Source organism: Etheostoma spectabile, chromosome 3 (assembly GCF_008692095.1).
Source record: "Etheostoma spectabile isolate EspeVRDwgs_2016 chromosome 3, UIUC_Espe_1.0, whole genome shotgun sequence".
Taxonomy (NCBI): Eukaryota; Metazoa; Chordata; class Actinopteri; order Perciformes; family Percidae; genus Etheostoma; species Etheostoma spectabile.
Genome location: NC_045735.1, coordinates 21,270,625 through 21,291,642, shown reverse-complemented (window position 1 = coordinate 21,291,642; position 21,018 = coordinate 21,270,625). Strand labels below are relative to the sequence as shown.

The 21,018-nt window shown below is 42.6% G+C and overlaps 1 protein-coding gene across 15 annotated transcripts in view; it reads right to left on the bottom strand.

The window, feature by feature from the left end:
- robo2 (roundabout, axon guidance receptor, homolog 2 (Drosophila)) overlaps positions 1-21,018 on the bottom strand; it is a 357,891-nt gene that overhangs the window by 23,202 nt on the left and 313,671 nt on the right. For 10 of the 15 annotated variants that reach the window (XM_032502179.1, XM_032502213.1, XM_032502256.1 and 7 more), the window contains 12 exons: positions 20,270-20,351; positions 20,007-20,172; positions 18,871-19,037; positions 17,399-17,520; positions 15,383-15,614; positions 11,231-11,355; positions 10,965-11,136; positions 9,739-9,927; positions 8,814-8,840; positions 5,813-5,855; positions 1,474-1,601; positions 270-542 (listed from right to left, as the gene is read on the bottom strand). In XM_032502179.1, coding sequence (XP_032358070.1) covers positions 270-542; positions 1,474-1,601; positions 5,813-5,855; positions 8,814-8,840; positions 9,739-9,927; positions 10,965-11,136; positions 11,231-11,355; positions 15,383-15,614; positions 17,399-17,520; positions 18,871-19,037; positions 20,007-20,172; positions 20,270-20,351 — 1,726 coding nt within the window. The remainder of the gene's footprint in view (positions 1-269; positions 543-1,473; positions 1,602-5,812; positions 5,856-8,813; positions 8,841-9,738; positions 9,928-10,964; positions 11,137-11,230; positions 11,356-15,382; positions 15,615-17,398; positions 17,521-18,870; positions 19,038-20,006; positions 20,173-20,269; positions 20,352-21,018) is intronic. The other 5 variants (XM_032502203.1, XM_032502286.1, XM_032502295.1 and 2 more) reach the window with 1 other exon arrangement.

Below are 21,018 nucleotides of genomic sequence, written 5' to 3'. Positions count from 1 at the left end.
CTTTTTAAGACAACCTCCCTCAAGCCACAGTGGGTTTAGGAAGGCTTCAGAGAATTTTGGTGGAAAAGTTGAAACTCTAAATGGCCATTTGTAATAACTGTAAATGTCTGGCTTGTGGTATGGGTTAAATTTCTTTGTATTTTATGTCACAGGATAAGAATAATCTCTAGTGAACACTATTGCACATATTCACTTGCTGAACCTCACACGGGGGCAAAAACATTCCCACAAATGGCTGTTAACACAATCTATTTCTCAGTGTTGCTTACTGTTGTTGCACGAGTTCTTGTCGGGCAGGGAGTATCCCAGGTTGGCCATCTCCTGCTTGGCCTGGAGTGAGGCCTTCCACTGGGCCTCGGGCAGGTCCACAGCCAGCTCGTGGATGCTGCTGGAGTGGAGAATCTGGGTGGTGGCATAGGGAGTGGCCTGGGATGTTTGGCCAGGACTGTTGTAGTTGGCTTTGGTGGTGAAGTCTATGCTGCTGTAGATGGCTCCATCAGAGAGCATGGTGCCAGTCTTATCCCCTTGCCCAGTGGGGAGATCTGGAAAGGAGGAAGGAAGGGAGTTTATAGGACAGCTCTCATCTAAAACAAAAGTTAAGCTCAGCTGTAACCCTGGAGTATTTAAATAAACCAGTGTCTGCTTTTTTATGGCTGATAAGTACTACTGAAAGTAGACTATGATCTGTGTACATCAGGCCTTGAGTAACCTGGGATTCAAGTACATGTGGTTCTGGAGTGTTACAGTCTGGATCTTTGTGCTTTCAGGTCAGCTCACATCTTAAGAAACAGCCCTTAGCAGGTACATCTCTTACAAAAAAACTCATCACACTGGTGCCCCACTTTCCCCTCCACATGTGTAAATATCTCCTTCCCTTCCCTTCCCTTCTCTGTTAAAATGAGGGATAATGCTGCTGCTCTGCATGTGTGTGTGTGTGTGTGTGTGTGTGTGTGTGTGTGTGTGTGTGTGTGTGTGATGACAGAGGAAGGGAAGCAGAGAGAGAGCTAGGGAAGGAGCAAGCAGACTCTCTCAATGGCGCATGGTTTGTACGCCCAGTGAAGGGGAGATGATGTAGAGCCATGGCGGAAGTGTCCGCATCTGCGCCAGTCAAGCTGTGCCTGTCCTTCACGACTGGCTGCTCCAGACCATCCTTTCAAACACACACCCACCCCCTGCTCTTCTGCCCGTTTCTCCCCTCACATTCTCTTTCTCAGAGGTATGGGCTATGACACCAGGCTGGACTGCTTGCCATTACTCAGCCAAGTGACAGTGGAGGCCCTGCTGGTAATGCTCTAGCTGTCCTCTGATGTGATATATAAATATACGCCCTAACACACACGCAATACGCATACATGTATACATCGTCCATGCATATATGTACATGATGAACAACAGGAGAGGAAGGCAGGTTATCATCTTTCATCTCTTCTGGTCTTTTTCTCAATGCGCCTAGGACATCACCAGGGCACTCACCTGCTCGGCCAAAGTTACTCAGGTCATTGGGTCCCCCGGAGCTGCTGTTAACAGGCAGGCTGGTGGCTGGCCAAGAGTCCGCTAACCAGGGGTAACCGGGGTCACTTGCATTCAGCAAGCCGGGCCGGCTAGGCAGAAACACACAATGAAACACTAGTTTTAAAATTAGGCTGTGAAATGACATTAATACCAGAGCTTTTTGTAAAAAAAAAAAAACACACAAAAAACATCCCTAATTACTTATTATGCATGGTTTATTTCTGCCTTATGTTAAAAAAACAAAAAACATGACAGCAATCAGCAGCAAGAAAATGAGAAGACAAAAAAAATCAAACATATGTTTAAATGTTAGTCCGTGCACAATGATGTGTGTTTGTGTGAGATAAGCTTGCCATAAGCCTCTGAAGCTAATGAAACACTTCTAAGATAGGGGGAAATACTGTAAGGATACATTTCGTCTCACACAAAGTTGGAATTCCTTCAGGCAAACACAGCCCTTTATCTCTCTGTTTTCCCGCTGTGTCTTTGTCACATTCCCTGAGTTAATAATGCAAAAGCACACTGTGGAGACACTAATGCATGAATTTGCTTGCTGTACACATGTGCAGCAGTGCACGTTGACACCCACATGTATATGTATCCTTATTCATTAATATCTTGTACATTCTGCTGTGTTTTCCCATCAACCTCTTGTGGCGTTGTCCAGACAGTCTAAATCTTATTTGATGAGATGTCAAACCTCGGCCCTAGCCCCACCATGATGCCCCTGACCCACTTGTGGGATGCCTGCATATGGGAGGAGAGGGCAGCTCCATTTAACAGGTGTTGTGTCCCTCCTGAGGGGGTGAAAACCATAAAAAGCAGCCATTAAGACTTTAACCTGTCATGGGTGACTGCTGGGAGGCCATTAGGGCCACTTTACTGTACAATCACGTTTGAGGCTCGTTACCATGGATAACACAGATGGAGTTAAATGAGAATGAAAGATTAAGTTAAATGCCTTTGTCTATGTGTCACTTTATTGATACAGCATGACCTATTTTTTCCATTGACTTTGCAATGGATTTGAAATGGATTAAAATGCAACCACAATTTTAAGAATCTGTAATTACTAGTTTACTTCAGTTGAGGAAGGAAACCAAATAAACACATTTTAAGCAGACAAAGGAGACTCATCAAAAATATCAGAAGTATTTTGCCCTCCCAAATTACACCCTGCAATGGCCAGAATAGCACTCTGTGTGATGAAGCGGATGGCATCGCCTTCTCAGAAACACAGCACACCCCACTGTCAGTGCCGGGCTGTGCTGTATGTAGCAGACTACAGATAAACCTGTGTGCTCTGAGAAGCTGAGGAGCACAGTAGTTAGCAGCCAAGGCAGCCTGATGGGGCTTTTTGTCTCAGCTCCAGCAGTGTGACGTGTTGGCTCTAAGGGGACTGGGAGAGAATCAAGCCCTGAGGACAAGGGCAGGTAATGGGCGGGCTGCAGTCAGTCTCTCTCTCAGCCACAGGTTCTAATGAGAAGAGCTGTTCCACAGAGGGGGTAGTCCAAAGGAACTGCAGCCCCGGCAAGCTAAGAGCCCTCGCTGTGGTTCCTGAATGCCAAAACAGGCCCCAGGGGGAGAGAAGTCATTCAAATTGATGGCTGTGCATCAGACACATGCATTTTTATAGGGTAATACATCTCTTCCCGTCCTTCTACCTCTTTTTCTTGCTGCCTTGTTCCCCCACTGCCATCATTCTCTCTTGCCATACCATCCTTCCATAATTATATTTTCCTTTATTTCTCCTTTATACATCTTCACCTCCTCTTCCTATCCCCTGCCTCTTGAATGCTTAGCATTGGCGGACTACACATTCCAAGCAGCTGAAACAGAAGAGGACATTGTTCTTTTTTTATGTTGAGTCCAGCAAGACTGCACCACAAATGCACAACTGCCTAAAGTAAAAGCCCATGCCTTTGTCTTGTTATTTGTCTCACTTGTCCTGTGTGCTCCAGCGATTCCTCCCCCAGCCCACTAGAGAAAGACCATTTGAAAGACAAGAAGCTGACAGTGAAAATGGCTGCATTGTCCTTGTATTTATCACACAGCAGTATTCCAGCTAAGGATAATTAGAATAAGACTGATTTCTACTGAGGATATTTGTGTATGCATAGTGTGTGTGTGTGTGTGTGTGTGTGTGTGTGTGTGTGTGTGTGTGTGTGTGGTGTTGGGTGTGTGTGTGTGTGTTGGGTGGGAGGGAGGGAGGATGCATGTATGTGTGTGGGGGGTGTGTGCGTGCGTGCGGAGGGTGGGTAATGGGAAGCCGGCAGGGGGTGGACATCAGGTCATACATCTAATAAAAAGTCAACACCTAACTTTGAATCCCTGACCAACCTAGGATGGATGGCAACCTTGGCAGATTAAATTTGATTTGGAGTGTTTCCTCTTCCTGTTAGACATTCCACTTACTTGTGATGTATAGGAAACTGTAAATACTGCCTTAGATGCCTGACACTGAGCCCCCCATAAATAAACCAAGTAAAAGATATTAATTCCAAAGCAACTTCATAAATCAGGCATTTATGGTCCCATCGACTAGTGAATGGAATTTGGATTAAAAGTCTAGACATTAGCTAACACTTAGCGCAATAGGAAACACACATTACTTTCTAGAATCTAGATTACCTCTCAAGGAACATGCTGCCATTTAGCATTCAGATCCCGGGATGTAAAGGAATCTCCATAGCAACAGTGTTGGTGAAACCTGTTCACAGCAATGCTCAGCCCATTCTCCCAGCCTATAGGAGTGAATCTGCTTTGCTAAAATATTGATCAGTGCCGAGATAGGAAGTTATTACTACCTCCTAATTACCATCTCCCTATTGGCAGGGGGATAAGGAATGAGCCCTTATCGGCTTTTATCAATTTCAATTGAGCAGCCAAAGTCAAATCGTCCAGGTCTACCAATCTGCAGCCTATTCATCTTCCATGAATCATTTATTTTGTGATCGATTAAATGTAATTGTTCAGTCAGGGCAATTTGGCAGGAGCCAATGAGGAACTGGAAATAGACAAGGCTTCATTTGCTATTGTCTAATTAATGCAATAAACATCTCATGTAACAAATGAACACATTTTCCTCTTATACTCTGCAACACATTCTCACTCTCAGGGCAGATGGGCAAGTTGCAACATCTGGGATTTGATGGCACGAGAGTGACTAACGGCTCAGAGGCTCCTGTGTGACTTCCAGACTGCATCCTATTCCAGTGTTGTGGAAATTTGTGGCAGTTGCTGCTACTGACTAAATATATGACAAATACAGAGCACCACAAATACAGACATTTCAAATCCCATTTGCTGGAGTAAGAATCAAAGGCACTTATGTGGAAAATTGAAGGAAAAACACTACAGCAGAAAGTAGATGAGAAAATGCATGGCAAGTGGCATGGCTAATTCATTGAGAGCATGCCAGCAGCTCACAGAACAATATAGGCAAAATTGTCCATTGTGGCATCTAGTCATATGCAAGGCAGAAAAAGGAAGAATAAAAAAAGCATAAATACAAAACTGCTACATCTAGACAGAACAGACACATCCCAAAAGCCCAGAGACACACAAGGTCAGATATAGTTGGCAATCTTTTGCTGAGTGTTTGAGATCTGGAGGCTTTACTTAGTCAGGTGTGATAAGCAGTAGATAGACAGAAGCTCGGGATTCTCAAGGGAGTCTCTTGAATACCCACAAAGGCTCAGTAACTGGTGTCATTGAGATGTGCCCTAGTCTCTGTAGCCCCTCTCTCTTTCACTTACACACACTGAAATGGAGCAGGTTGTATAGGGGGTGCAAGCAGGGTTCCTCCACACACCTCTCCCATGGGTAATTATTTTTACATTATTACATGTGCTCAGATCCCAGCCGCCCACGCAAGGTGACAGGCAAATTTATCACTCCAGAGGGCTTCTGGGTTGCCTGTAGCCAGCAGCGGAAGATAAATGACAAAATAAAAGCACTCTCTGCTTAAATTGTTTCTGTTAATTCTGTTGAGGAGATTTATGAGTTCATCTATCGATGCATGAACGGAGATGTGGTAGAAATGTATATTTGCACGCCAGTTTGCATGGCAGGCACACAAACAGGTATTGGTTTTCTATCAATCTATATTATCAGTGTTCAAATACAGCTTGCTGTAGACTTAACGCATGACTGTGAAGGAAAGGTTGTGTTAAGACATCTAAAGCTGAGGACATAAAGAATGTAATAATAATAATAATGATGATTGGACTTTTTTTCAATAGGGGTTGGTATTGCACTTGAATACCGATTGTTGTTTTGCTTATGGTGGTACACTCACCTTCCATTGCTCATCAGACCACCATCAACTCTCTGGAATGTCACTAAAATTAGGAAAGAAAGAAAGAAAGAGGAAAAAGAGGAAAAGAAGGGAAAAAGAAAGACATATTAAGTGTTTCTAGTATAATACACAGCAGGATATATAATCAAGCAGGATTTATTTCCATGATCAAGAGAAGATACATTGTCTTTTCAGGGTTGTCCAGTTTGCCCTTGTGCTTCAACAGCAATGTCTTTATCTGTTCTTTTTTTACACAGCTAGATAGATGATGGATTCACTAAGACATCCCTCTGTGTCCAATGCCGTTCATGAAAATTAAAAAAGTGCAATGATGAGAATTGCATATTGCTTTGCTTTGCATAAGTGGAGACGTCACATGTTCCTCAAGGACAAGATGCCTGATGAGAGGCAAAACTCATTTCATCTTTCTTATTTTGCTGCTGAGTTATTATCAGATTTGTGATTAAATCTCAGCCAAAAAAATGATTAGAAAAGGCAGAGGGCTCATTAATCACGTTGAGTTTTCTATCTATGTACAAGCGTGGAGGCTGAGTTACTGATCCTTCAGCTAGCAGGGCTCCCCACAAGCCATGCATGTGGCCTGCTCTATTACAGTGATCTATAGATAACAAGGGCTGCTCTTTGTCAGCGGCTAGTAAAACTCCATGGCTCAAAGTGAGAGACGGCTGTGAAGGATCCATTTCATCTCTGTTCAACGGCCATGATGACAAGGCAGCATCGAGAGTTCTAAGCATGTTAGAACTTCAAGGGATCACAGGAAAACACAGGAAAGCAGCAAGAGTTTTGGAAATCACCTCATTTTTTTTGAGAAGGAGGAGGAGGAGCTGATTTACTCAACAGGGAAAAGGAGAGCTGTTAGTAATTTGGCTCATTTGTTCCACAGATGGAGATTAAAGAAAGGAGGCGGCTGAACATTCCTCCTCTCTTTTCCATTTCATTCAGGTTGATTCCACAACAAGCCCAGGCATGGGCGAGAGAGGGGGCTTTTCTGAGGGTGACGTAGTGACACAGATGACAGGGAAAGGAAGCTACGACAATATATTGCAGAGGCTGCAACAGAACATTTAAATGCATTGTCAACATTACCTAAGCTTACTTAATCCAATTGTCTCTCTCATGAACAAAATTGTAGAATTTTAAACAAGAAAAACACAATTTAAAACTTGTTGAGTATGCATGTCGGAACAGTTAGATAGTTTATTTTCTGCGTTAAGGTTTAAGCGACTGAATATCAGCAAGTGGAATTAAAATACTTGCTAACAAAGATTTTACCCAGAAAAATCCAACATCCCAGGACTGCCTGAATAAACTAAAGCTTTGACAGCTCGAGACAGAGTTGAAATCCCTTATTCAGTTATAGCTAAGCCATTTGTCTTTGTTCCACCACCAACAAACTTAAATTAGAGAATTCTCTGTCGTCTGAGAAAGGACTGACAGGAGAAGGAGGTGGAGGCGAGTGGAGGCAAGGGGAGGCTGTGCAGCGGGAAGGCCTCTGAAGTCCCTATCTGTGCTCAGGCACATTTCTGGGCTGCTGTGGAATACTTTTATGTTAGCCAGAGCTGTGCTTTTCGCCTCCCTCTTCCAGATAAGCACTTTCTCCAATATGAATACAGATTAATCCCCTTTAATAAGCATTAAGGGTGGGGGGGAGCATAATCAGCGTATAAAAATTCCATCAAATCTCCTTTCTGCTGGACGTGTGCCTCAACAGTGTAGTGATTTACTTCTCCTGTACTGACAGCTTTAGGAGGCTGAGACAGGACAGTCTCAATACATCAACTAATTGTCAATACAGAGAAGAGCAGCACTGTAAGACTCACTGCCGCACTGGCTCAGGTTCTGAATATCTCCTCACTCTAACTCTGTAATCTCCACTATATTTGACCTTGTTTTGTGCTTGCCACTCAAAACTCTTTTAGTGAATTAACCTGCTTCCTCTCCGGCTTCTCTGAGATGGGCCTCCGATTTCAAACCAGACAAGTTTCACAAATACATTAACGTGTTCTATAATCTGTTGAAGCTGAAGGCCAGAGTAAATTGGATTTTTGGCTGTAGGCTCCACGTGGACCACACAGCTACGTACTGTACATAGCATACTTGAAAAACCAAAAGTGAAAAAAAATAGTTAAGGTTGTCACAGTAAGTTCAGGAAACAGAAAGAAAGGCAATGTGCTGACCCATTGTACTCATTGTATCACAGCTATCAGGCACACTGACACAGTACAGCTCAGAGGCTTCTAGGCATCCTTTTCTTACTAATCTACTCAGTGTCTTTGATAGGCTGCTCTTCTGCCAGTCCAGTCCATCCACAGACAGGCAGATGCATGATTTATACAGCGGAGGACAGACAGTGACAATACTGTATACCACTCATCAAAATGCCTCTAGATTATAATAAGTAAAATGGTAGCCAATGCAGCTAAATATGTACTGCATAGTCACAGAAGTGGGGGAAATTGAACACAACACAAAAAACATAACAGAAGGAAAAGGAAAAAGCAAATACACCACCCAGCTGCCAAACTGACACCTATGAAGAACAGATAAATACATTACAACACGATCCGAGTCTTAAAGAAAAAGGAAAGATGAAGAAGATTATTGGAGGTAGAGGAAAATGGGCAGTTTCGCCCTGCACCAGAAGACAACAAAGATACACAAGACTGAATGAAACTTCATTAAAACAGGTAGCCACAAAAGACATACACACAAGTACAACACAATAGGTAAATAAGGCTGTAGGATTGGCAGGAATAAAGGCTCAAGTTTGCAGGGCTCTGGTCATGGCCAATAACAAATCTAGGTGTCTTTAACTTATAAATTTGCTTCTCTGGTTCGTTAAATTGCCTTGATGGCTTTGAAGTTTGGAATTGCATTAGCCATGACCATCAGTTTAACAATCCAAGCATATAGACTATAAGCGGGCAGGAGATGAATCTGCGTTGAGGTGGGGTGAGGAGACGGGACAAATGAACAGTACCTGCAGGGGTGAAGGTGAAGGACTGAACTGCAAAAAAAGAAGACAGAGAAGTTGTGTGTTAAAAAGCCTGCAGAGATAGGCAGTGCTTAAGGGGTATCTGTACACTGGGGACAGGGTCAAGCCGAGATGTGCTGAAGGGGCCGTAGAATGTTAAGACCACATCGTCACCAAGTGTGCAGAGCAACAGCCAGGAAAGCAGCCGGCTCACAGGCCACAGAGGTGTAGAGACGGTGGCATAAACCAAAGAGAACGCACAAACACAAAAATGTAACAAACAGAAATGAAGAGCAAATTGACCAGACCAGCTTATAGCAGCTGCCAATGTGCGTGTATGAGTTTTTCTTGAATTTCTACATATTAATAAGGCAAAAACTCATGTGAGAATATTGTGTTGCACTGACTGCATGTGTCAGTTCATTACCATTTTCTGCTCTCTAATTAAATCTTGTACCCGTGGCAGTGTATACAGTATGGACTTGGTGGTTGTTAGTACTGACTGGGGGTCAGGGTCAGTGTGTGGGAGGAGTGCTGGACAAACTGCAGCTTCAGTGACCAGCAGAGAGCCCAGTCTGCCCACTCAGCACGACAACCACGGGCTGTTAACCAACACCGTGGGTGGATTTGTCAAAAGCTGTAGCCCTCTGGAAATGACTCACGCTGACATCTGTCTCCCTGTTGGCCTTTAACACCATAGCAATCTCAGCCTCACTGCTAGCAACTTTGCCAATGTTTTTTTTAAATATGAAACTGTACTGATTTAGACCAAAATATGATAGCGTAGTAGTAGAATACTCTTGCTGTGGCAGAAGATTTTTTATTTTTTTTTTATGAATGGTAGAACATTCTTCCATTGTTTGCTAAGGCACAAGAGCAGAATGTCAGTGTAAATGTGCATAGGTGACTATGAGAATATGATCAGTCTAACCTGCGTAGTTGCTCAGGCCCTTTCTCTTCTTTCTCCTCCAGTAGAGCCAGATGCTGAAACCCATGAGGATGACCCAGCAGGCTCCTCCAATACCGGCGATAAAGGCAGGCTGTTTCACCACATCAGTGATCTGCTCTGTGATGCTGTTGTTCCGGTTTCCATGTATAATCACGTCCCGGAATTCCTTACCTGTGGGCCCAAGGATAAACAGGTAACGTTAATGTGATGCTGGATGGATAGCTACGTGAGAGAACAGGAAATAGCAATGCTGTTGTGTATGTCTTGCTGCTTTAAGGTGAGTTCAAGTTATCACAACAGCCCCTGTAATACTGATACACCAATACACTTTTTCATTGAGCAGAAATAACACCTACAGATACGTCAAAACAGGGTTAGGGCTAGATTGAGCTCGTAGAAAGTAAATCTGATGAATTTGAGCTGAGATATTGACCAAGGGAGCAGGACACAAATCTAAAGGATGTGCAGTGAAATATAATGTACAGCCTGAAAAAGACAAAGCCCAACAGCTTATAACAAACCCCCAGGTGAGCAGGTTGTTTGCTTATCTCAGCCCATAATTCACTCCATTGCCAGTAAAACACACCATGTGAAATGAAAAGAGAGGATCCTGGTCTGTATTGATCTCCCATCACAGCTCACCCTGACTTGTCTGCTTGACACTATTTCTTGGAGCATGATAAGACTCCAAGCACAGAAAAATGTTCCCACATATTGACAACACACAAAAAAACACACTTATCATAAGTGCATGCATGCGAAGCTGCACAAATGCTCTTCATCATTATATATTACTCTGTAATCACATGGACGCACAACCGTTCGCATATCCACAGACACGCAGACACACAAGATATTACAACTGCAAGCTTGGGGCTCTGCTCTCAGAGATGGATTATGTGAGTGACACTTGGGAAATAAGAACATGCTACGGGCCAAGCCATCAGTTATGGGTCAAATCAGGCCCAATCTGCCCCAGTTCCACATAAATCAAATGTGGTCAGGCCACATATCAAAATAGTAGTATTTGAACAATATTATCCATTTGGGAAATGACTTAGTATTTAACAAAAACATTCACATTATTTGTTCTCCTGCTGAAATCATCCAATAAGACTGAAATGCAATCAAACTGGTGTTGACATAGATAGAAAATTAAACAGATTATTGAAAAGTAGCGAATGTTTTTTTTAATCAATCCATCTTACCGATGATAATAGACTGAGGTTCACTCTTGACTCCAACCCCTGCGCTTGTGCTTGCCGCCACTTCCACCCGGTACACCACTCCCACCTGCAGCCCGCCCACCACCACTGAGCGTATGGCTGCATCCACTGTCTTATTTACATGGAAACGTGTCTCATTCCCCAGACACCAGATCTAAAGCAGAAAAGGGAAACATTAGAGAGGCAGTTGATTCCATTTGGCTTTGTATACGTTTGATGATAATCCATTGTGACTTGCTGAGACAAACCTTGTACTCTTGGATGATGCCGTTCTGGTGGTCTGGTGGAGGGGGGTCCCAGGAGATGCTAATGGAAGTGCTGTTCTGGTTTCCCACAGTCAGGACTGTTACCTGCTGAGGAGGGGCACTGGGAGCTGAAAGAGGAGGCACACAATACACAGGTCAACAATCCAATGCACTAATCTGCAGTGCGGGCAGCAGAAGAGTATTTAATCCTTAGTAACAGGAATACTGGGATGCACAGCAGTATTGTACATCTGAATACGTTTTAAGAAAGAGCTCATAAATACGTACTTGCATAATTGCACAAAACCAGACACACGCATTCTACACACACACATACTACACACGCATGCACGCACACACACACGCAAGCACACACTTTTCCAATGAATGCTATTCTTCTGGGATAGAACAGGTGGCTGAAGGCTGTCAAAATGTCTCATTAGAGGGGGATTTACATGAAGACCAGGGAAGGTTTGACATGGCTATAGCCTATCTTTAACGTTTCACTATGATTTAATATCTCATCCTCTGCTCCAGCCTGGTGGATTTGCACAGACAATACTGGTATTGATTTGTGGAATGACGGCCTGGCACAGTCAGGCAAGTGCTCTCAGACAAGCTAAGACTCCGACACTGACTGAGACAGGGTGGCATGCGGGTCAACGAGCTTATAGGATGAAGTCAGATCAGAAGGAAATATGAAAAAATACATTTTAGGGGAAGGAAACAAGGTCTCAGTAAACATATTGACCGATTCCATCGATCAGCCAGATGAAACTAAAGCCAGTAGGTAAGGATCAGAGGGAAGCTTCGGAGCGAGGCACATCTAAATGAATCAGCTCTATCCACAGGCAGAGAGAGAGTGGATAGAAACAAGACAAGTCCAAGCTTTCATAAACCTCATTCTGTTGTTATTCTGATGGCAACAATCTTCTGACCCCACAAGGGGTAACAGAGGAAAAATAAATAACAGTTAGCCCAACTGGAAATAACATTTTAAAAAATAATGTTTTCTCATTTCCGCAGTGGCTGGCAGCGGAGCGGCACCACAGCAGAATACTGACAGGTCAATTACTCCTGGGCTGCCTCTCCCTCACCTCGCCTCCATCCAAAATGGCACGTGTCACCCTGTAAATCTGTGCTCATCCCTCAGCGCGATAGGCCACACCGGCCCCTAGAGAGCCGGGAGGCCCTGGCATGCAGGAAGATGAATTGGTCCAATGATGAACCCAACACCTTGGCCAGATTAGAAACAATCTACCAAGAGAGCATCTGATCAACCATGGTGCTTAGGGCTCTCCAACGCTGCATTACATCCAGGTGACAAAGTGCTGGATCGGTGCGTGGCAGCAATCAGAGACAATGTCGTTCAAAGTTAATGTTATGAATGATTTAGCAGCTTATTACCATGCATATTTGTGCTAAACAATACACATTTTTCAATAGAGGCCCTAGGGGGCTGTCCTAATAGAGCCATTAGCGGAGTGATGTATGGCAGGCACAAATGTGACCCCCTGTCTCTCATGCATACACAAAGCTGTGCTACATGATGAGGGAATACAAACATATCATATCTGAAGCCAATAGCTAATGTAAAGCAGTGGGTGGTGTGGGAGGCTACCTGTGGACATTCCCCAGAGATCCATCAACATCGATGAAGATTAGCTCACTAAAAATGAACATTTATACAAACATTACTTATTTCCTTTCCCCCTATATAAGTATATTTTGCATAAAGGACAGTCCTCCTTAACAACATCTTAGACATTGTCATTCATTGGGAATCAGATGCGTAGGGCGTAGGTGTAGGTTTCATTTAAAGAGCGAGTATGGCGGGTGTGGGGTTATAATTCAATATTTCAAGAAATAAATCCACCTGCCGTGCTGTGCATTACATTTTTGCTCTGATGTATGGCAGTTTCCCTTTCAAATTGCTGACAGACACAAAGCCTCATTTGGGACTCCGGACAAAGTTTGAGGAAGTGGCTGTATGCTGCTCTTCATCTGAGGTGGAAAACCGTAACTACATCTGAAATATTTGGGAGAAGGATGGAGAGCAACACGTCTGCCGCAGCATGCCCGCAGCAGAATGCATCTGTTATAATAAACGGAAGCTGCTACACTAAATGTAGGTAACCACAGTGTTGTTTTTTTTGGGAGTTATCACCCCGCTTTCCAGCCTTCAACGCTTGATAGGCTTGCCACTAGTAGTTATCAGTTCTCTTCAATGACCACTGACAAGCAAAGAAAACAGTCTACACCCTCCTACAACTGAGATGGCTGCACCTGATTGGACAAAGGCTTTACTTGTGGACTGTCTACTCCCGGATATTAAAACAGACCAACATGGCAGCTTGTTTGGCTATTTTTGCTTATTTTACAAAAATATTTCACCAAAATGTATTTCTGAAAACCTTTTATGCAAGAAATCTGTTGTGAGCAGTTGCTGAATATATTTTTCATTTAAGATTTACAACAGTAAGATTAAAAGATTTTCATGAGTTTTTCAAGATGGTGAGTCGAGCCAGACAACCCCGATCTGCAAAATTCAGGGACTTTATGCAAATGAGGAGCGGGTAACTCAAAAGATTGCCAACATTACAAGAATGCATTGCACGGCTGCTTACATAGACAATGAATGAGAAGCGTGGAAATGGCGTTGCCTGTGGACACTAACTTGACCACTGTTCTTCAAATATTTGAGAAACCAGTTAGAGGAAAGACACCACACAGCAGTCCAAACTTTTCACAAGTCAAAATAACTGTAGCATACTGAGCAGCTCTTGCCTCTTTCATGCTTGGCAGTAGGATAATGTGAAAGCGATTACTCAGATATTGGCAGGGATAATTCTGTGTCCCTGCCGTCCATATGCAAACCTAAGCCCTTGATCAGATGGCAACCACAGTTCATCTATCACCTATGACATGATTCTCCAGATGGAGAGTGAGAGAATGTGTGAAAAAGAAGGAGGGAGACTACAAAGATGGACACAGCATTGGAGAGCTGAGCATACTGTAACCTTGCATCCGCCTGGACCTACTCTAGGGATTCTCTAATTGTGTTAGCTAATGGACAAGCTAAGTTTTAATCACCCTCTGACCAAGACTTCACTATTCATCTAGTTGCCCTTCTTAGTAGTCCCAGTGTCTCTGAGGAGCCTAGAGCTGTGTGTTTGATGGTGTACCAGCTGACTAGGCAGAGCAGTGGGGTTGTGACAGAAATAGAAAGTGGTGGCGCTCTCTGAGGGACTGGGATGCAGATAGAGCAGAAGAAGCGAGTGTTATCAGCATTGGTAATTGCTGGGACATGGAGGTTCTGAAGGCCTTTAGGGGAGGTGGTGTGCTTGCATGTAAGTGTTTTCTGTATGTGTGTGTGAGAGTGTGTTTTGGGTACAGCTGTAATGTGATGGCAGTTCCCCTACAGTGTGCACTGGCTCCTGGCCACAGGAGATATGGTCACTCTGGGAAAGGGAAAATAAATGAGCCTGCCACACGGACAAGATTTGAACTGTCTCCTATACATGCAGACCTAAATATATTGTGGCAAGATGGGCATTGTCTCCAGTATATGGAGTCTGTATTTGTCTCTTTGTGCTGTTGCATGTGTGTCTTTCCTTCAGATCACATCATAATTTAATTTCAGTTATTAGACTCAAAAGTTGAAGCCAAGCTGGCGCAATGCTGTTGGATGCATTTCTGTTATGGCACAGGTCAAAATAGTAAATTCATATTGTGATATTGTGCCACACTGCTCTGTGGTCTTGTCAGAGCCTGTATGAGTCAAGCTTTGGGCGACAGATCATCTTTGCAGGAGGAAGTGTGTGCTTTGTCCAATCACAGCTCAGGCCTGTGGCTCCTGGGTGATGGATTAGAAGAAGTTTGGCACTAATACTACCAATCATAAACAAAAAAAGCACAGCAGGAAGGTCAGACAGACAGGCACAAACATGCATTCACACATATACCCTCAAATCTGTGTCAAAGGGAGGGATGGCGCGCCTGCAATATTATGACAAAAACTAACATGAAAACAGCCTACGGGGTCATGCGTCACCCGTCATCCCACATTTGTGTGGACTCACACAGTTTGAGTCACAATGTTGTATTGCTCCCGACGTAATCTACAAATACTGAGCAGGTTCCTCTGCTTCATACCTTCTTCACTCGTCCGTGCCGTTCGGGATTCACTGTCCATGCCTTGAAACTCGTTGAAATACGGACGGACCTTGATCTCATACACAATGCCCTTTTTGAGTGCGGAGAGGACGACACTGCGTTCAGAAGGGACCTTCACATCCTGGGTCTGCCAGGGTCCTGGTGAAGGCAGTCCCGATGTCTGCCTGTACAGAACTCTGTAGCCCTGGATGAACTGGGACTGACGATCCACCTGAGAAAGTGAATGAACACAGGTTTACTGTTGTATTTCTGTGCAAAAAGAACTGAACAGAGGAGATTGGTAGATGCTATCTTGTGCCAGTCACAAGAAAATATAAAAAGGGATGTTTTTCGGCAATGTATTTCTTCCTTACAGGATTGCATTCATGACACTTTCGAGGCTTTTACTCGTTAAATTGTCCTTTTATCTCCATCTATGACACACATAGCTCAATTAACACCCTGACATTACATCATACACCCAGCTCCCAGCCCAAAGTGTTCCCTCCTCTATTAAAAAGACATTCCGTAATTCCACCTTAAAGGACAGATGCATGTCTCATGTCTATTATAATTACTAACTAGTGACACTGGAAAGCAGGTCCCACGACATCTAAGATGGGCTGTGAGTATGAGAATGTTATGCGGCACCACATACAGACACCCTGGGGACATGAGGAGAATAAACAGCAGAGGTGATAACAGCAGAAATGTCCCATAGAAAAGACAGAGAGTGGAAGTGTGATAGCCCCCTGCAACCCACAAAGGACCCCTCCCTTAAAACTTGGACCCATTTAGCTATACAGAAAATGCAGAATTTATGCAGAGTCAGAGTGGGCACATAAGTCATTGTAATGGCTTGTTAACAGTAGAAGAAGTGAGCCGGGCTTTCAAGTGGGATATTAAGCAGCTGTTTTTTCGCAAGTGTAGCCAAAGTAAATCAGCAAAATGGATTCTCTGCTTGGTGCGTGACTTTTATCAATGGAATGATTTGGGAATATAAAAGCTCTCTGAGAGCGGTCTCTCTGTTTACTGAAAGGGACCCTGATTGATTAGGCAGCCATGTTTTCTGTTGATTGTACATTGCAATCATAAAGCAATGCTTTAGCATAAAAGTAGCTAGCAAATCTCGGGTTAAGACTTATTACAGGGGTCAATAAACATGTCACCAGGAAAAGTGCTAATGTGGCTCATTTGGAAATGGAAACAGGCACCCCATGCCACTAAGTGATAGGTGTATACTGTAAACATCTGCACATGAGGGATTCATAGCACCAGCATCAAAATAAATGAGCACATACATTTCATGACAACCTCAGCTTTAAATAATATGAATAGCCTTTTTATCTTCATTAGCATACAATTAAAACAAAATATTTTAGCCAAAGCTATGGCTGTTTTCACATTTTTTACATTAAATAAAACTGCCAAATGTGGGACATACTGTGAGAGCAGGTGTATGTATTGTTTGCATGTATGAGTGTAAAAGAAGATGAATGCATCATCTCATGAAAAAAAACTTGTATTCACAAAATGCAGTTTGACCACAAACATTAATTTCAATCTAATGTCATCTGTGCAAAGTCTTTGTTTTAAGAGGGAAGCAGCTTAAGACATGCGGAAGATTGATGACCAACCAGATGTCTCTGACACCTCTTGTGATGTTTAGTGTGGTTAGGAGAAACAATTTTTCAGCTATTTGATGTTCAGTTACTTTTAAGTCACCGTTCAAAGCTGCAGTCTGGGGGAACAACCGAACTAAAATTCCCTGACATAAAACAAATTGTAGCCTCAAGCTGCACCTTTTTGGTTTCAAAGAGGGATCTTAGAATATAAACTATCTTGACTATATGGCTCAATTTTACAAAATCAATGATGTCAAAAGAATGTGGGGCGATAAGAAAACTACCTACAAATCGGACAAAGTTCTTCCAGTGCAAAGACTCAAGCTGAACAAATGAGAATGATGTACTGCTATAATTGGATTCTGTATGCAAAAAGACAAGCTGCCCTTACCGTCCAGGTGACCTGAATGGTTGTGGGACTTAGCACAACTGGGTTGTGGAGCCGAACCATGACCTCACCGAGCTCCTTCTGTACATGCCTGTGGTCGACACCTTGAGCTGGAGGACTTATATCTATGAGAGAGCAAGAAAGAAAAATGAGAAAGAGAGAGAGGGCACAAAAGAAAATGTTGCCCACTCTCCTCCACGTGGTTTTCACAGATCTCACTCACAATACACCTTGCTTTATCACCATTAGACGTGGAATGGTAAAAGAGTGAATGAATAGACCAATCGCTTTCAGCAGGGAAGCGTACACTTAGTGATTACGATTTTATTTCAAAAGGAGCAACTTCATCTTTATTAAAATGACCTCATTCCATTTTGTATTAAGGCTCCTGTCTGGTTTGGAAAAAAGAAAGGAGAACTGGGCTGGCAAAGGTCTTTAGATGTGTGACTTGTCTGCACTTACTGGGGACTGACTGAACAACCACATCAACAAATGAACTCTGAATGCGCGACCCTAGACATATTGGATGGAAGATGAATGGACACTATGACACTATTTTCCAGCTCATTTCCCATTCTGCACATACACATGTTTCAAGTTACAAGCAATAAAAAAACTCCAGTGTATGAGATACTGAGTGTGGTTGAAGCGAGCCCCATTTTGAGTTATTTACTGAAGGGAAGCAAACAACTTGCAAAAACGATTATATATATATATATATATATATATATAAAAAGCTTCATTCAGACAACCCAAGACGATCATAGATCACAGGCCACACTATTAATGCATGACGGGCCAAACATAGTTAAAAAGAAGTGAAAAATCAATTTGTCATCAATGCACGCCATTGTCAATAAACACATCGCTATATCATTTCAAGACCTCCACCTCAGCATGAGACAGATATGCTGCAATTCAAATTGACTACACTTTTTTTTAAACACACTCTTGGCTTGTATTTGACAGAGCTCAGCCAAAATTTGCTTCTTGATTTATTTATTTTTGCCAGGGACTTAACGTATCAGTGTAATCTGGAGACTGTGGTCTGTCCGGTCCAGTAATCAAATCTTCTTTGGGTTTTGAGGCAGTCATTTTCTCCAGTTATGATCATTAACATAGCAGGGATAGCACTAACACAGTTAGGCTTTCCAAAAGCAGACATGCTTATTTTACATAATTGCTAAAGTGTAGCCTTAACGAGCTGAGCTGAGTTGGAGAATCTGACCTCTGGAAAGTTGTGCAGTGTTTCGATATAGCTACTGGCTGAGAGGGGCTGATAAGTATCACACTTTGAAGGGGAGAACAATGACCTTCCCCTATCAGTGGAAACAAAAATTATACTTAGCAAAAAAGAACACCACATTCCACCACCAGCGAAAGTGATTATGACAGGTTCTGAATTAACTATACATTTATTTAATAAACACTGTAAATATAACACATTCTTTTCATATTCATGTTATGTAAAGTACCTTGCGTTCTGACAGGATCAGACATAGGGCTTGGATCACTCAGCCCCTGGTTGTTGACTGCTCGGACCATGAACAGGTAGATGGTGTTAGGACGGAGGCCTTTGACAGTAAACTGGGTGGTTTTGACATGATCTGCTACTGTTTGCCAGCTGTTGCTCACTGACTGACTGCAACGGAAGAGGAAAAGGTGGTTTCACATTATTTTTCAGTGTCTTTCCATACGGTACAATATATTTGTACCTGCAATCCTCACATTCCCAAGGCTGCTACATAGTAGATACAGTGGTGCTCAAAAGTTTACATACACATGCTTAAGTTGACTAAAAAGAGGAATAAAAAAATCATGTTTTGGAAATTTATTTTAATACCTAAATTAAAAAATGAGGTAAAATCCAACCTTTAAGGACACCAATTTTCTTTGTGAATGAATAACATATTGTAAATAAATAAATGTTCTTATTTAAAATACAGGGGTCATAAGTATACATACCCTATGTTAAATTCCCATAGAGGCAGGCAGATTTTTATTATTAAAGGCCAGTTATTTCCTGGATTCAGGATATTATGCATCCTGATAAAGTTCCCTTGGCCTTTAGAATTAAAATAGCCCCACATCATCACATACTCTTCACCATGCTTAGAGATAGGCATGGTTTTATTTCAGTTAGACTAATACCTGGTTTGATTTGCATTGAGAGATGATTTTATAGAAAGTATCCCATGCCTATCTCTAAGCATGGTGAAGAGTATGTGAGGATGTGGGGCTATTTTAATTCTAAAGGCCAAGGGAACTTTATCAGGATGCATAATATCCTGAATCCAGGAAATAACTGGCCTTTAATAATAAAAATCTGCCTGCCTCTATGGGAATTTAACATAGGGGTATGTATACTTATGACCCCTGTATTTTAAATAAGAACATTTATTTATTTACAATACGTTATTCATTCACAAAGAAAATTGGTGTCCTTAAAGGTTGGATTTTACCTCATTTTTTAATTTAGGTATTAAAATAAATTTCCAAAATGTGATTTTTTTATTCCTCTTTTTAGTCAACTTAAGCATGTGTATGTAAACTTTTGAGCACCACTGTACATACTGTAGAGTGAGGGTTTGATGTTACTGGTTAAACAAACCTGAATGCTTCAATAACAAAGGAGGAGACAGGTGATGCTCCAGCCATCCCATTCTGCCAGGACAAGGACACGCTGTTCTTGGTGACATCAGTGACCTGAGGTTTAGATGGTGGGCCTGGAAGCTCATTCTCATCATGTTTTTTTATGACCAGCACTACACCTGTTTCTGAATGGAGAGAAGAAGAATTTTTCTAGTGAAAACTGCTGATAAGTAGATTTTTTTATATACATAATATACATGCAATCTTAACACAATCTTGTACCTTTGACTTCCAAGAAAGCACTCCATGAGGTTTCACCGCTGGAGCTGGTAGCCACACATGTGTAGATCCCAGAGTCTGAAAGCTGGTATAAAGTAGCAAACACATGAATAAATGAATAAAAACAAATACACACACACTAAAAGCATGGACACAGTGCATAATGACATCACTAATATCCCTTTTAGTGCCATTTCATTTCACACATCCTGGGAGCAGTCGCTATGACTGAATATATGTTATCTTCCTATTGCTGAAACAATGAAAAGTGATGCGGCGACTTCATGAGCTAGTCTTGTGCTGGCCAAATTGTGTGTCATTTGTGAGTGCCTCAAAGTGCTGACGCTAATTTCCTAATGAAATCCATTTTCTACTCACCACCCTTCCTTCCATCACTTTTCCACTCCACATCCCCATGTCCCCACTGTCCTGCCGACAACAATAAAGCCGGGCTAATTCATTTAGGGTGGGCTGCCTGAACCCCCTGGACCGATGACAGCTGGCTTGTCTCTCCATCCCTCTTAGGAACTTTGGTTGTTTGTTGGTTTTTGTCCCTGTGCCTTCCTTCCATTTATTAAATAACATGTCAGTGGTCGGCAGCTTTGTCAAGCATAATAGATATTCCACTGAGGCCTCCGAGTGGGGAAAGGGAGGCATGCGCCTTTTAAATTGAATCTACTCTAAATGTATGTGTGTGTGTGTGTGTGTGTGTGTGTGTGAATATATATCTGTAAGTGCATACATGTTTCTAT